Raw genomic sequence first — 14,211 nt, forward strand, 5'->3', positions numbered from 1 at the left:
TTTGTTGAGAACTAGAATTTCTGAAGACTGTGTGGTAACTCAAAATCTAATTCTCTCCATTCTCCAGCATTGTTAATTTTTTCTTTTTGAGGATTAAAGCCTTCTGTGAACTTTTCCAAACTATTTTAGCAAAATGGTATTCCTTGTGATATGGGGTCACTGAAGTTTCTGTTCTGTGGTCTCTGTGGCCACCTAAGATTTCTTGAAATGTCTGACTCACCAAAAGGGGGAATTTTTTTAAAGAGTACTGTCTTTTTAAATTCCTTGTGGCTAGGAAGCTGCATCAGCCCACAGGGATTGGAAAAATGACCAGTGTCTATGCTGACCCCTCAGTAATCAAATGCAGTGATCAGCAATCAAAACTCAAAACTGACTTTTGGAAGACAATGTCCTTAATGCCCACCCCAGCAATAGCAGGTAGCTGGGCCACAGTTACCACAGATGCTGATGAAGGGAGGGGCATTGCTGTGTGAGGTACAGTATCTCAACACTCACACACCTCTAAGCCCTACCCCGGGGGGGGGGGCACCTGGATGAGGTACAGATTCTCCAGGACCTACCTCCACATTGCCCAACTCTAAAGTCATTGTCTGGGTATCTTCTGCACCCTCACCACAGCCCACCCAGCTGGCAGGGCCACCATCTTTAAGTCCCCAATCCCTTCATCTTCTGCAACACTTCCCTCTTGGCTCTCCCTGAAGCTTCTGGCTGCTCAGTGAAGGGGCCTTAAATGAGGAATCAAATACCAAAGGGAGAGGCTGAGAGTTCAGGGACCTAGAACCTAGAAAGTTAACAACTGATAATGTGACTTGTCTGTGGCTTCACAACTATGTCTTAAAATAATTTTCTGAATTTTGTTTTTGAATACTAAAATACCATAATTCAAAGAAACTGAGGAACACAATTCAAACTTTGAATTCCATATATGTCCAAGAGAGAAGGTGATTTCCATTATAATAAACACTTCTACTTCAGGAAAAAAAGAAACACAAACCCTGCCACCATTAGATAAGAGCACTTCATGTATTTTTGTTTGGTACCAGGGATTGAACCCAGGGGTGCTTACTACTGAGCCACATATCCAGCCCTTTTATAATATTTTATTTAGAGACAGGGTCTCCCTGAATTGCTTAAGGCCTCCTTAAGTTGCTGAGGCTGGCTTTGAACTTGTGATCCTCCTGCTTCAGCCTCCTGAGCCACTGGGATTACAGGTGTGCACCACGGCACCTGGTATCACTTCATGTATCTAAAGACAAAGGCTCTTTCCCCTCGTTTAACAGTTTGAGTTGATTTTCCTCTGATGTCCTATGGCTCTCTTCTACCCAGTGATTGGGGATCTGCCTTAGATGATGTTTTGATCTATTCTTCTATTGCTAAGAAGTGGCCAAAAAAAGGGTTGGGTCCTTTTAGATTTACCATGTTATTTTCCCTGTACAGGCTTAAAACAAATGAACCAAAACAAAAGCCAACTCTCATCCCTTTATCCATATTAGTCTCCCATGGCTTCTGCTGCCTGTTGTCCCCTCAAGTAGACAGGAAGTTAGTCCTGTTGCCAGGCAGCCTTAGAGATAGCAGATGCCCCCTGTGCAATAAATTCAATGTCCACCTGTAAGTGCATCCTCCCCTCACCCACTAAGGAAGGCCATGGCTCCTGGAGACTCCTTACCTAGCTGAAGTCCAGCCTGGGGACTTGATGTACCAAAGGGCTCTGAGCTGGCCTCAGGTGCACTGGGCTCCCACGACTCACTGTTCTCAGACACCTCTGAATAGGAGTCACCCAGCCCTTTGTGAGTTGCCACAGGCTCACCAGTACCAGGGCCCTGGTCTTCACCACCTGTGTCTGCCACAGCCCGGGTCTCCTCACCCATTTTCTCAGCAAACCACTGCTTGACCTGCTGGGAGTTCATCTGGGTCTTGTCACAGAGGTTCTGCAGGTCTTCCTCATACAACATCTTGTGTGTCATGTAATAGTCTTGCAGCAGCTCCCGGTTTCCAGGTGTGATGACCAGCAGCCCTGGTGGGAAGTTGCCCCGCTTATAGTCTTCATACCACTTGAGCTGGCCGTTCTTCAGAGCATACCTGCTGTCTCCAAACCAGCGCACCACCTCTGGCCTCGGCAGCCCCGTCTGGGCCATGATGGAGTCATAGTCCTGGTTGCTTGGCCACTGGGTCTGGACAAAGAGCTGCCGCAGCAAGTGTCGCTGCTGAGCCGTCTTTTTGTAGCTCACTTTGCCAGGGGGTTGCTCTGCCAGCTTGTTCAAACTATCCTCCTCCAGCTCACAGGCAAGGAGCCCTGGAAGCTCACTCTTGCCACTGGCTTCAGTGACCCTCAGGTTCTTGAGATTGATTTTGATGGGGCTGACTTTGCGCTCTGCTGATATCTGGCTGACGGGCATTTCTGGGGAACCATTTTCACCAGCAACCCTCAGTTCACTGGCCAACTCCGCCTCTCCCCCCTCGTCCTCAGCAGCCTCCCCGTCCTCCTGACAGGCTGTCCCATCGGCTTTCTTGGTCTCCTCAGCATTCACTTTTTTCCGTTTCTCTGAAAACCAGCTATCGATCTCTCTCCGGGTCATCTTGGTTTCACTTCTCAGGCGGTCCAGTTCCTCGTCTAGAGGGAGTGGGTTTTGTGCAAAGCTGCTCTCCAGGGCTCGGAGCTGCTCTGGGGCTCTCTCCTTGTATTTGGTGGGCGTGAAGTCAGGAGTCTGGTGCCAGGATTGCCGTTTGGCAGCAGGGTGGCTTGCTAATGAGGTCGCTGTCGGGATGCAGGTTACCTCGGGAGCCTTGGAGGATGGGGAGAAGGGCACCTCGGGCACAGAGTCAATGAGAATGGAGCCGTGATCCCCAGGCATCATGGCTCTAGAGCCCTTCAGGTTCCGGCAATGGTACCTCCGATCACTGAACCACTTCCGCACCTCTCTAGTGCTGAGGCCGGTGACTTTGGTCAGATGTTCAACTTCACTCTGCCCTGGGAACTGGTTCCGGCAGAAGCTCCCTTTCAGAGCGGACAGTTGTTCGTGAGACTTCTTATTTTTGTAGATGCTAGCATCGAGGAAGGCTTGGGAAGTTATGCTGGGGCAGGCTGTGAGGAGAGACTGGGCTGCGTTAACCACCTTCACGGCCGATGTTGTATTTGAACACACGGTGTTAATAGGTGCCACTGTTGGCTGCTTGGGAACAGATGTGACTGCCAGGGGGAGAGACGAGGTTGGTGCTTGCAACCCATTGGCCATCAGTGGCTGGCTGACCAGGAGTCCTCCTGCTGTGCCCTCTGGCTGTCCGACAACGTGGCCTGGGAGAGCGGCCTGGATGAGATGCTGGACATTGCCTGCACTGGCAACCAGGGGGGTGTTCAGAACTGTGATCGTGGGCTGAGGCACAGACTGGATGACTGTATTGAACATCTTTTTACGGGCATCCTCGATCTCCTCAGGCGACCAGCTGATACCCTGCTTCAGCCTCTGGGCTGTGAACCAGATCTTGAGCTGTTCTTCTGGATACTTGGTCACCACAGTCAGGTAGCAGAGCTCGGCTTTGGTTGGGTAGGGGAACTTGTGAAAGGAGTTTTTCAGGAAGCTGTTGGAGTCCATAGCCGCGTTGTATGTTGGGATGCTGCTCAGGGGGATCATCACTTTGGGAAGGGCCTTGGATGTAGGCAGGGGCTGGTGGGCATGGTGCTGGGTGTGCACCGGGGCCTGCTGCTGGAGGGACAGGAACTGTGCTATACCAGCTGGCAGAACTGGCACCGTTCCTATCAGGGGCCCATTGGTGGTATGGGGGGGCTTTGCAGAGCTGGCAGGTGCCTGGCTGACTGGAGCTGCCCCATTAACAAAGGTGTGGTCCCCCTCTTTCACCTCTGCTTCCCCAGCTGATGGCTTTGGCAAGGCCTCACCCACAGGCTGGCTTGGGACATTCTCTTTGAGAGTATGGATTTTTTTGGCTTCAGCTTTGCCTTTCATTATCTTCATGATTGGAGTCTTAGTGATGATGATTTCAGCCTGTCCATCAGTCCCCTCAGCACCAGGTTCCCCTGCTGGGTCAGGAGTGCTGGTGCTCTCAGGGATACTCTGTTCCACGACTACATGATTGTCTGGCTTGGCCACATTCCACACAAAGTTGGCTTCCCCTGAATGACACTTGGCATTGTGCAGGGAAAGCCCCTCGGGGGTTTTTGCCAGGAAACTGCACCCAGGGCAGATAAAAGTTGGATCTTTATTAAAGTCTGTGTGCTCTGAGTTCATATGTCCCACAAATTGGGTCATGTCCTGGGATCTGAAATCACAGTCTTTACAGGAATATAAATAGCCATCCAAAGTGTTCCAATGCCCATTGGCCAGTGAGGAGCCATCAGTACTGCTGGAGTTCTGAGCTGCCTCACTGCTGGTAGCAGGTGCTTCTGGGGGAAGATCCTGCTGGGGTACTTCAGGCAAGGCCTCTGCTGGCTGGGCCTCCACAATGGCATCCTGCAGCACCACGGTCTTTACTGGGATCATGCATGGGGTGGTGGATTTCCTCTTGCTGGCCATGGCTACTCTGGGTGATCAGGAGCCCAAGGATCTGACAGTAAAAGTTCCAACTACTCCATGAGGGCCCAAGAAACAGCTTCCAAGGGCAGCTTTTTCAGTTACTAGCAGAAAGTAGGTTTCCCCTATTAAACCTGAGGAGGAAGAGAAAAAACATAATTAAGATACCTTAAACTATTTCTCAGATCCCCAGACACAGTTCGCTGCTTGTCCTCCAGCATCTAGGTCTTTTCACAAGACGTTCAGTTCCCCAGCAGCTCAGATGTAAAGACTGAGTCAGGAGCCCTCAGTTGCTAACAGTACATTCCCCTGAAAAATGACCTGGGAGTGTTCCAATACTCCTTTATAGACCACAGCCATGCTTCTTAGTTCTTCCCCCCCCCCCCATATCCTTGCATTAAGTAACTCAGTTTTAAAAACAAAAACAAAAATGCCCTCTTTGGGACCTCCAAATTAATTCTGACCATGTCAGAGTGAGAACAAAAGATCCACTGTAACTCTTGTCTAAATGTTTGGGCCAACAAGGGTTTTTCTTTTCACAGCCTTCCCACACAGGAGAACACGCCTAGCCTCCCCCAGTCCAGGCACAGAGACCAGTGAGCTGCAGTGTGTGAATGCAGGGGGCGGCTGGGCGGGAAGACAGGCCTGCCGCAAGAATGGGGCCTCTCTGTGGCCACCCTGCTTGCTGTCTGCCACCCCAAGTCAGGCTGCAGGAAAGGAATCACCTCCCAGTTACTGACCGGGCCACCCAGATGAGGCCAAAGGTCAGGGTATCCAAAGATCCAGTTTAGGCCCAGTAGCTCACAGTAGGTTCTCACAGGGCTGTGCCTTCTCTAATGACTTGACTTTACTTTTTTATTTTTCATTTTATTTTCTTGCAGTATCTTTACTGTTCCTTAAAAATATCTTGGTCTGTTTTTGAAATTTTTTTCAAAGCTGATGGATAGATTTACTTATATACAAAATTACTGTAATAATAATCATTTCATGAGATGTCATGAGAAAAGTGCTTCTGTGATCCCTATTAACATATCACCATAATCACCATTGCCTTCTTTTTAGCAAATTATAATGCTGTAATGATTAAGATAATAGTAATTATAATATTAAAATCAAATTATCATCAATACTCAATATAAAATATAGAGAAAATCTAAATATCTCCATTCAAATTCTTAGCAAGCAAACATAGAAACTATTTTTATATTGTTTCTAAATGTAATCCTGATGGTTGTAATGGTAAAAAAAAAATTACTATTAAAAAAAAGTTGTGGTGAGAAAGAAACATTCACCCAGATTTAACTACTTGTCACTACGCATGCTTTTCACTTAATTTTAATGTTAAATATAAAATATCAACATTAAACAAAGACTGTAAAACTACCTATAATTATATATACCCTTTCATCAGCCCAAATATTTTTTTAAATATTTTTAGTTGTAGGTGGACACAATACCTTTATTTTATTTTATTTATTTATTTATTTATTTTTATGTGGTGCTGAGGATCGAACCCAGTACCTTACACGGGCCAGGCAAGCGCTCTGCCACTGAGCCCTAGCCCCAGCGCAAATATTTTATACAGATATTTAATCAGAAGGAGCACACACTTGAGTTTTTCTCACGAACATGATAATTATAAACATTTTCATTACATATTCTTCATAATTATGATAACTGGCAACTACCTAAGAATACAGCACAATGGCTTTAACTGACCCCCTGGCAAAACCCCCACTGCCCCAATGTCAGGGGTCCGTGAAATGAACAACTCTGGACATACAGAGTATTTTTCTTCTATCAAGTTATTTCCTTAGGTTAAATGTGCAGAAATGGTTTATGAGCTCAAAGTATATCATTCCTAAGTTCCTTTGTATATAGGCAACATTTTAAATTAAGTGCTTTCCAATTCCAAGTCAGAGAAACAAAGAATAATACTGTTAAGTTCCTAGTGAGCAAATCACATTTTAGACAAATCATGGAAGACCATCCAATAGGATATCTGAAAGCGTGACAAAAGATAAAAGACAAATTGGATTTTACCAAAATTAAAAACTTGTGCTTCGGGGCTGCAATTGTGACTCAGTGGTAGAGCACTTGCCTAACATGTATGAGGCCCCAGGATCGATTCTCAGCATCACATAAAATAAATAAAATAAAGGTATTGTATCCATCTATAACCAAAAAATTAAAAAAAATTTGTGCTTCAAAGGTCATAATAATCAAGACAGTGAAAAAGCTTTGAAAATCATATCTGATAAGATGTACCTAGAATATATAAAGAATTCTTACAACTCAACCAAAAGGTAATAACCCAATCTAAAAATGAGTAAAGGATTTGAACAGACATTTCTCCAAAGAAGATCTATAAATGGTCAATAAGCACATTACAAAATGCTCAACATCACTAGTAGTCAGCAAGATGCAAACTGAACCCACAAGGAGAAACCTCCTGGTGCCCACCAGGAGGCTGCAGCCTGATGACAGTGGATGGAGGTCGCAGGGAAACTGAACCCTCAGCCACCACAGGGAGGGATGGGAAATGGGCAGCCACGCTGGGCAAACAATGCAGCAATTTCTCAAAAACTTAATACTGTATTGCCTAAGACTTAGCAATTGTACTCCTAAGTATATAAAAAGGAGAAGTGAAAACTTGCCCACACAAAAACTTGATCAAAATAGCATTATTCACAGTAATAGTAAAAATGGAAACAACCCAAAGCCTATCAATTGAGGAATGGATAAATAAAATGTAATATATATCCATACAGTGGAATATTATTCAGTCCCAAAAAGGAAAGAAGTTTTGATACACGCTGCAACGTGGATAAACCTGAAAACACTGTGCTATTGAAAGAAGGCAGACACAAATGACGCACACTGTATGATCCCACCTCCATTAAATGTCCGAAGTGGCAAATCCAAGGAGGCAGGAGGTAGAGTGGGGGCTGCTGAGAGCTCAAGAGAGAGGGGAAGGGATGGTGACTTCTAAAGGGTACGAGGTCTTTTCTTATGATTATAAAAATGTTCTAAAATTAGATGATGGAGATGGTCACTGAACTCTGATTATATATATATTTTTATATTTTATATATATTTATTTTTTAGTTGTAGTTGGGCACACTACCTTTATTTTATTTATTTATTTTTATGTGGTGCTGAGGATCAAACCCAGGGCCTCGAACGTGCTAGGCAAGCACACCACTGCTGAGCCCCAGCCCCAGCCCTCTGTGACTCTATTAAAAACCACTAAAGGAACACTGAATACAGAAAGGCAGAGAGCAGAAAGTACAGCAGTCAGGTCTGTAGAAGAGGGTCATCATTGCATTTCTGAGTTTCCAATGCAGGTGACATTATGTGTGAGCCTTTCTGACTGACCTTGGTGATACTGAATTCTACCCTGGGTACAGGTGGATGGCAATGGCTGTGAACATCAGGGCTGGCAGGAGAGAGGGAAGAGAGATGCCAACTTGCTAGGTGGAAGACGAACCACCACAGGGGAAGAGAGCATGGGCTCCCAAGAAGCCAGGAGGCCAGCAGGACTTAGGAGCAGGCAGGTGCAGGGCTTTGCCTCTGTGCTACCAGCACCATGGCCCAGGGCCGAACTGCTATCTGCAATGGGAGTGGGTTGCCCTGGGGAACGTGTAAGTAAATTATATGACCCATGTTTTACTTACTAAGGCTGAAAAGTGGATGACAAGAAGATGATTTTGATTTTGGAAATAGTCCCAATGAGATTCAAAATTAAGTCTCTGATTAGGCCCAAGTCTAAGTCTCTGATCATTTAAATAATAGACCAATGAGGGTGACACTGCTGGTCACTCTCCCAGGGGTCAGTCATTGATTACAGGCAATGGCAAAGGACTAATAGTAGAGGCAGTGATAGCAACAATCAACACATACCAAAAGTCTTAGATTGTAGAATGTGCTTTTGTACACATCCTTTCAATTTACTCTCACAACAAACCCAAGAATCCCATTTTATGGTCAAAAAAGACAAGGCTCATAGAAGTGCATTAAGTGCCAGAAGGTCAAACAGTTAGAAGGCAGCAGAGACCAGATAAGAACCTAGGCAGTCGGGCTCCAGAGCTGGCAATCTCAATCATCTACACACTGAGCCCTCTGAGTAACCTCTGATTGTTTGTAAAGGGGTTTCATGGCCTCCTGGTGTGATTTCTCTAGTATTTATTAGGAAAATTTCAAGTGTACAACAAATTTGAAATAATTTTACAGTGAACACCCATATAACTACCATCTGGATGTTTACCAGTGGCTATTTTGAGCAACATTACCCAACTGGGGTAATTTTAGGCTTATTTGTCACATTTTTAAAGGGGTATCTATTAAAAGTAGTGTTTAAAGTGCAAAGATCCAATTATCTAGAAAACCATTCATCCAGAAGATACTCATGGAGCACTCTGATAAACGAGGCAGTCATGTGTGGAACTCTGCTGTTTCCTAGGACAGGTCGAAGTAAGGTGAGCTCACATGAATGTAAAGATTTTGTACCACCAAGAGAGATTTGGGGGAAAGACCATATTATTTTTACTTTTGTTATCTGTGCTATGGTATCATATCCAAGAAAACACTTGGCCATAAATACCATAAAGCTTTTTTCCTTGGAATTTTATAGTTTCAGGTATCACATTTAAGGCTTTAATACACTTGAGTTAATTTTTGTACATGGTCTGAGTCCAGTTTGGTCCTTTTGCACGTGGATATCCAGTTTTCCCTAAACTATTTGTTGAAGGGACTATCATCTCCCCATAAGGGTTTATTTCTGGGCCACATATTCTGTCCCATTGGTCTATATATCTCTTTATGTTGGTATCATATTGTTTGATTTCTGTACTTTGTAATATATTCTGAAACAAGGAAGTATGAAGCCACAATCTTTGTTTTTCTTTCTCAAGACTTTTGGCTATTCAAAATCCTATGAGATTCTATAGGAATTTTAGGATTTTTTTGTTTCTGCAAAAAAGGCCATTGAGATTTTTATAGGTACTGCACTGAATTTTTAGTATCTTTGGGTAATATGGACATTTGAACAATTTGAACTCTTCCAATCCATTAACACAGGATGCCTTTCAATTTGCTCGTGTCTTCTTTAATTTTCTTTAGCAAGGCTCTGTCCTTTTCAGTATAATTCCTTTGCCTCCTTGGTTAACTTTGCTCTTAAGTATTTTTCTATTTTTAAAAATACTGTATAAACATTTAATTTTTAGATTTCACTGTTCATGTACAAAAACACAACTGATACTTGTGATTGAATCTGTACCTTTCAATTTCACTGGATTCATTTATTCTAACAGCTTTTGTGTGTATAATTTTCAGGGTTTTCTACAGATAAAATCATGTCATCTGTGAAAAAAGAGAATTTTACTTCTTCCTTTCCAACTTGGATGATTTTTATTTCTTTTTCCTGCCTAATTGCTCTGGGTGAGACTTCTAGTACAACATTAATTAAATATGACAAGAATGGTCATCCCTGCTTTGATCCTGATCTTAGGAAAAAAGCTTTCAGTTTTTTTACTGCTGAATATGACATTAATTATAGGCTTTTCATATATGGCCTTTATTATTTGAGGTATTTTCCTTTTATTCTTAGTTTTACAAATGTTTTTATTTTGAAACAGTTTTGAATTCTGTCAAATGCTTTTTCTACATTAATTGAGATCATCATATGGTTTTTGTCCTTCATTCTGTATTGTGGTATAACACACTAATTGATTATCATGTACTGAACCATTTTTGCATTATGGAAATTAATCCCTCTTGGTCACAGTGTATAATCCTTTTAATGTGCTGTTGATTTATAGTTTGCTAGTATTTTGCTGAAATTTTTAATGTCAATATTTATCAAAAATATGGGTCTGTAATTTTCTTCTCTACCTTTGTCTGGTCTGGATAGCAGGGTAATACTGGTCTCATACAATGAGTTTAGAAGTGTTCCCCCCTTTTCACTTTTTGGGGAAGAGTTCAAGAATTGGTGTTATTTCTTTAAATGTTTGGTAGGATTCTTCATGGAAGTCATCTGGTCCTGGTATCTCTTTTTGTTGATTATTGGTTCGATATTGTTACAGTTAAAGTTTAGAATTTTTATTTCTTCATAATTCAGTCTTAATAAGTTGTATGTTTCTGGGAATTTATTTCCTTCTACATTATCCAATTTGATGGTTAATTATTTTTCATAGTGGTTTCATGATTTTTTATTTCTGTGGCATCAACTGTAATATTTCCTTTGTTTCTGATTTTGTCACTTTGAGTTTTTTTTATTAGCCTAGCTAAGTATTTATCAATTTTTGATTAAAAAAAAAAACAAACTCAGAGATTCAAGGTGGCAGATTAGAGGAAAGCTACATTTCCAGTTGCTCCATGGTTTGGGATACGGTGGGAGCAGGGATTCCCAGTGAGGTGGATGAAAGTGGGAATTAACTGAAATTCAATATCAGACAGTTGGAATGTCTTAGAGACTCGGAAATTTGGGTGCACTGAACAAGAACAAGAAGGGTACATTAGAGCCAAGTTGGATGCAGCAGCGGAGTGGGTTAAACATAGAGTGGAGGGTAACATACAGAAAAAAACACAGCGGACACATTTGGCATAGAAAAAATCTGTAAGTCAAAAAAGCAGCCTAAACTTAGTGGAATGAGAGGCTGCAGAGTGAAGTGATGTTTGAAAAGTGCTGTTTCTCTCAACTGGCAAGCAAAGAACTGAGGCAGGAGCCATCTTGAGGAGGCCGTGTTACAGCTTGCAGCTGCAAAAGCCTGAAAATCATAGCAAACATTGCCAGACTGTCCCAGCAAGCATCTACCATGTGGCCTAGCAGAACATGAGTGAAATAAGCACAGAAGTTGTACCCAGGGGAATTCAAATCAGAAAAACTGAGGGGATTGCAGCAAACTTTTCCTTTGAGTCTGGTGGTTCATGTGACCAGCTGAAGAGGATCAGGAATGCACTCAGGGACTAAGGCTGGGAAGGCCGCATTTGTGAGCAACAGTGTGTGGAGGACTGGTTCCCCTGCCCAGTGAGAGTAATTCTTGGGAGGCTTCTGAGAGACAGTGGACTCTGAGAGACTAGCATCTGCCTGGCCCTAGGGGTATGTTGATCTAATCTCCAGAGATTACCCAACAAAACTCCTAAGACCTGATTAGACCTAAGGCCCAGCCAAGAGAACTCCCCTCATAGAACTTTGCAGCAGCCCCACCTGTGGAGTGCATCAATTTGGTCTGTGTGAACAAACTCCAACCAACAGTACTTCCCATTCCGTTCTACCTTACACTGGTGAGAAGGAAAGCTGAGAACTATTTCAAAAACTTCTAGTTTTAGGTTACACCAGCCAGAAGCTTCGTGAGCCATACAAAGAGGAAGGGGTTAATAACCCCCAGCCTTTCTCTCTCTCACCCAGTACAAAGCCCAAGACCAAATGGAAAGGACAGTTGGGCATAGGCAGTGACTATTGTCATCAGCTTCAGTGTGACAACCTCAGTATGACAATTCTTTCATTTTTCATTAGGAGACATCATGCCCCCTCATCCCTTTTTGATGCTATTGCTATACAGCTTGTTTGATTAATATATATTCATAAATTTTTTCCTCATTTTTAGTTTTTTTTGGTGACAGGTATTTTTCCTTGTCTTTTGAGGGCTAGAGTTTATGGTTTTTGTTTGTTTCTCTCATTTCTCTTCCTCTCCTTTCTTCTCCCACTAACAGCCAATTTCTTTTGTTCTCTATTTTTTCTCCTTCTTTATAAACACCACTTGCTATATCTCTTTAACATTCTCTCTATTCACATTTTGAACATATTAAACTTTCTTCTACCTTCTTATCACATTTTCATTTCCCTTATTTTTACCATTTTTGGGGAATTTTTGGTTTATGTAACTCCTGCCCCCACAATCACATTGTAGCAGTAATTAGCACTGTGGACTGCTGTTTCATGGTTATTTGTTGTTTTTGTTGTTGGCAATTGCTACCCGCCATTCCTACTTTGGTGGTTGTCAGCGCTGTGATGTCACAGTAGGCACTGGGTCTTTATTTCAATGCTGTATATTGTCTGCTTCGGTTGTGTTATTATCTGTTTCCACTTTTTCTGTAAAGTGCTGGGAATCTGCAGGGACACAAGCTCACCCAAGTTCTGCTGCTGAACTAAATCCAGCCAAAAGAGAGTACATCGTGCTCCACACACAAATTAACCACATTCAAACTTCAGCTATACAAAGCCTAGAAGAAAGAAACTCCCCAAACTAATGATCAGGCCCCCAAGTAGAAATGGCTGGGGGTGGGGGGTTCTCAGGTGTCATTTATGGATTTCAACTCCTACAAGAAAAACAGGAAATTAACACAAAGTCTCTGAATGTTGTCCCTATGAAGGGTCTCAATCTAGATGACTCCAGGATACTTTTGCAAGTGATGGGTGTGTCCTAAAAGGACCCACACACAACACTGGAAGAGAAACCCATCCCAACATATGCATAAAACTCAACACAGGAATACAAGAAAAAAACAAGGTAACAGGATGCCTCCTAAATTTCATAATTCACCAGCAACTGACTCTAAAGATATTGAAGTGGATGAAATAATCAGATAAAGAATTCAAAAGAAGCACATGAAAATGATTAATGATTTTCAAGAGTATACATCCACATATACAAAAAAACCCCAACTGAATATATTAATAAAGTCAGTACAGGGATGAGGTTGAGGCTCAGCAGTAAAGTGCTTGCCTCACATATGCGAGACCCTGGGTTCAATCCTCAGCACCACATAAAAATAAATAAGTGAAATAAAGGTATTGTGTCCAACTATAACTAAAAAATAAATATTAAAAAAATAAAGTCAGTACAGGATATAAATGAGAATTTCAGTAAGAAAAAATGAAATGTTGACAAAGAACCAAACAGGAATCTTAGAAAGACACAATATATCAAATAAAATGTTCAGTTGAAAGTCTGTCTAACAGAGTAAACCATGACCAAAGCAGAATCTCAGAGTTGGGAGACAAGTGGCCAACTTTGCACATTCATACAGTATTAAAGAGAAGAAAAGGGCTGGGGCCGTAGCTCAGTGGCAGAGAGCTTGCCTAGCATGTGTGAGGCACCAGGTTCAATCCTCAGCACCACATAAAAATAAACAAATAAAATAATGGCATGCTTTACAACTACCAAAAAAAAAAAATTAAAAGCAAAGAAGTAATCATGACCAGAATAATAAAAGAACTCTGAGACAACCTTAAGAGACAAAATTTAAGAACTGCTAATATTTTAGAGGGTTGTAAGAAACAGATCACGAAATCCAGCAAAGCTACCATTCCGAATCAGGAGAAATAAAAACCTCTCAAGATAAACAGAAATTAAAAGAATTCATGACTATTAAGCTGACACTAAAGAAAATATTTAAATATTTATACAGGAGAAATTAAAAATAAACCCTACTTCAGTGCAGTGGCACATGCCTATAATCCCAGAAGCTCAGGAGGCAGAGGTAGGAGGATTGCAAGTTCAAGACAGCCTCAGCAACTATAAGAGTCCCTTATCAACTTAGCAAGACCCTGTATAAAAATAATTTAAAAATTAAATGACTGGGTATGTAGCTCTTTGGTAAAGTCCCTTCGGTACCAAAAGTAAAATAAAACAAAAAAAACTACTCAACAGAAAGTCCCAGATTGACTCCAATATAACAACACAGT

At 42.2% G+C, this 14,211-nt stretch overlaps 1 protein-coding gene across 7 annotated transcripts in view; it reads right to left on the reverse strand.

Moving 5' to 3' along the window:
• Positions 1 to 14,211, reverse strand: part of Zhx3 (zinc fingers and homeoboxes 3) — a 114,967-nt gene that overhangs the window by 1,223 nt on the left and 99,533 nt on the right. For 5 of the 7 annotated variants that reach the window (XM_076851861.1, XM_076851856.1, XM_076851858.1 and 2 more), the window contains exon 3: positions 1,667 to 4,657. In XM_076851861.1, the coding sequence (XP_076707976.1) occupies positions 1,667 to 4,526 (2,860 nt within the window). In that variant the 5' untranslated portion in view covers positions 4,527 to 4,657. The remainder of the gene's footprint in view (positions 1 to 1,666; positions 4,658 to 14,211) is intronic. The other 2 variants (XM_076851863.1, XM_076851862.1) reach the window with 2 other exon arrangements.

Source organism: Callospermophilus lateralis, chromosome 3, assembly GCF_048772815.1.
Source record: "Callospermophilus lateralis isolate mCalLat2 chromosome 3, mCalLat2.hap1, whole genome shotgun sequence".
NCBI lineage: Eukaryota > Metazoa > Chordata > Mammalia > Rodentia > Sciuridae > Callospermophilus > Callospermophilus lateralis.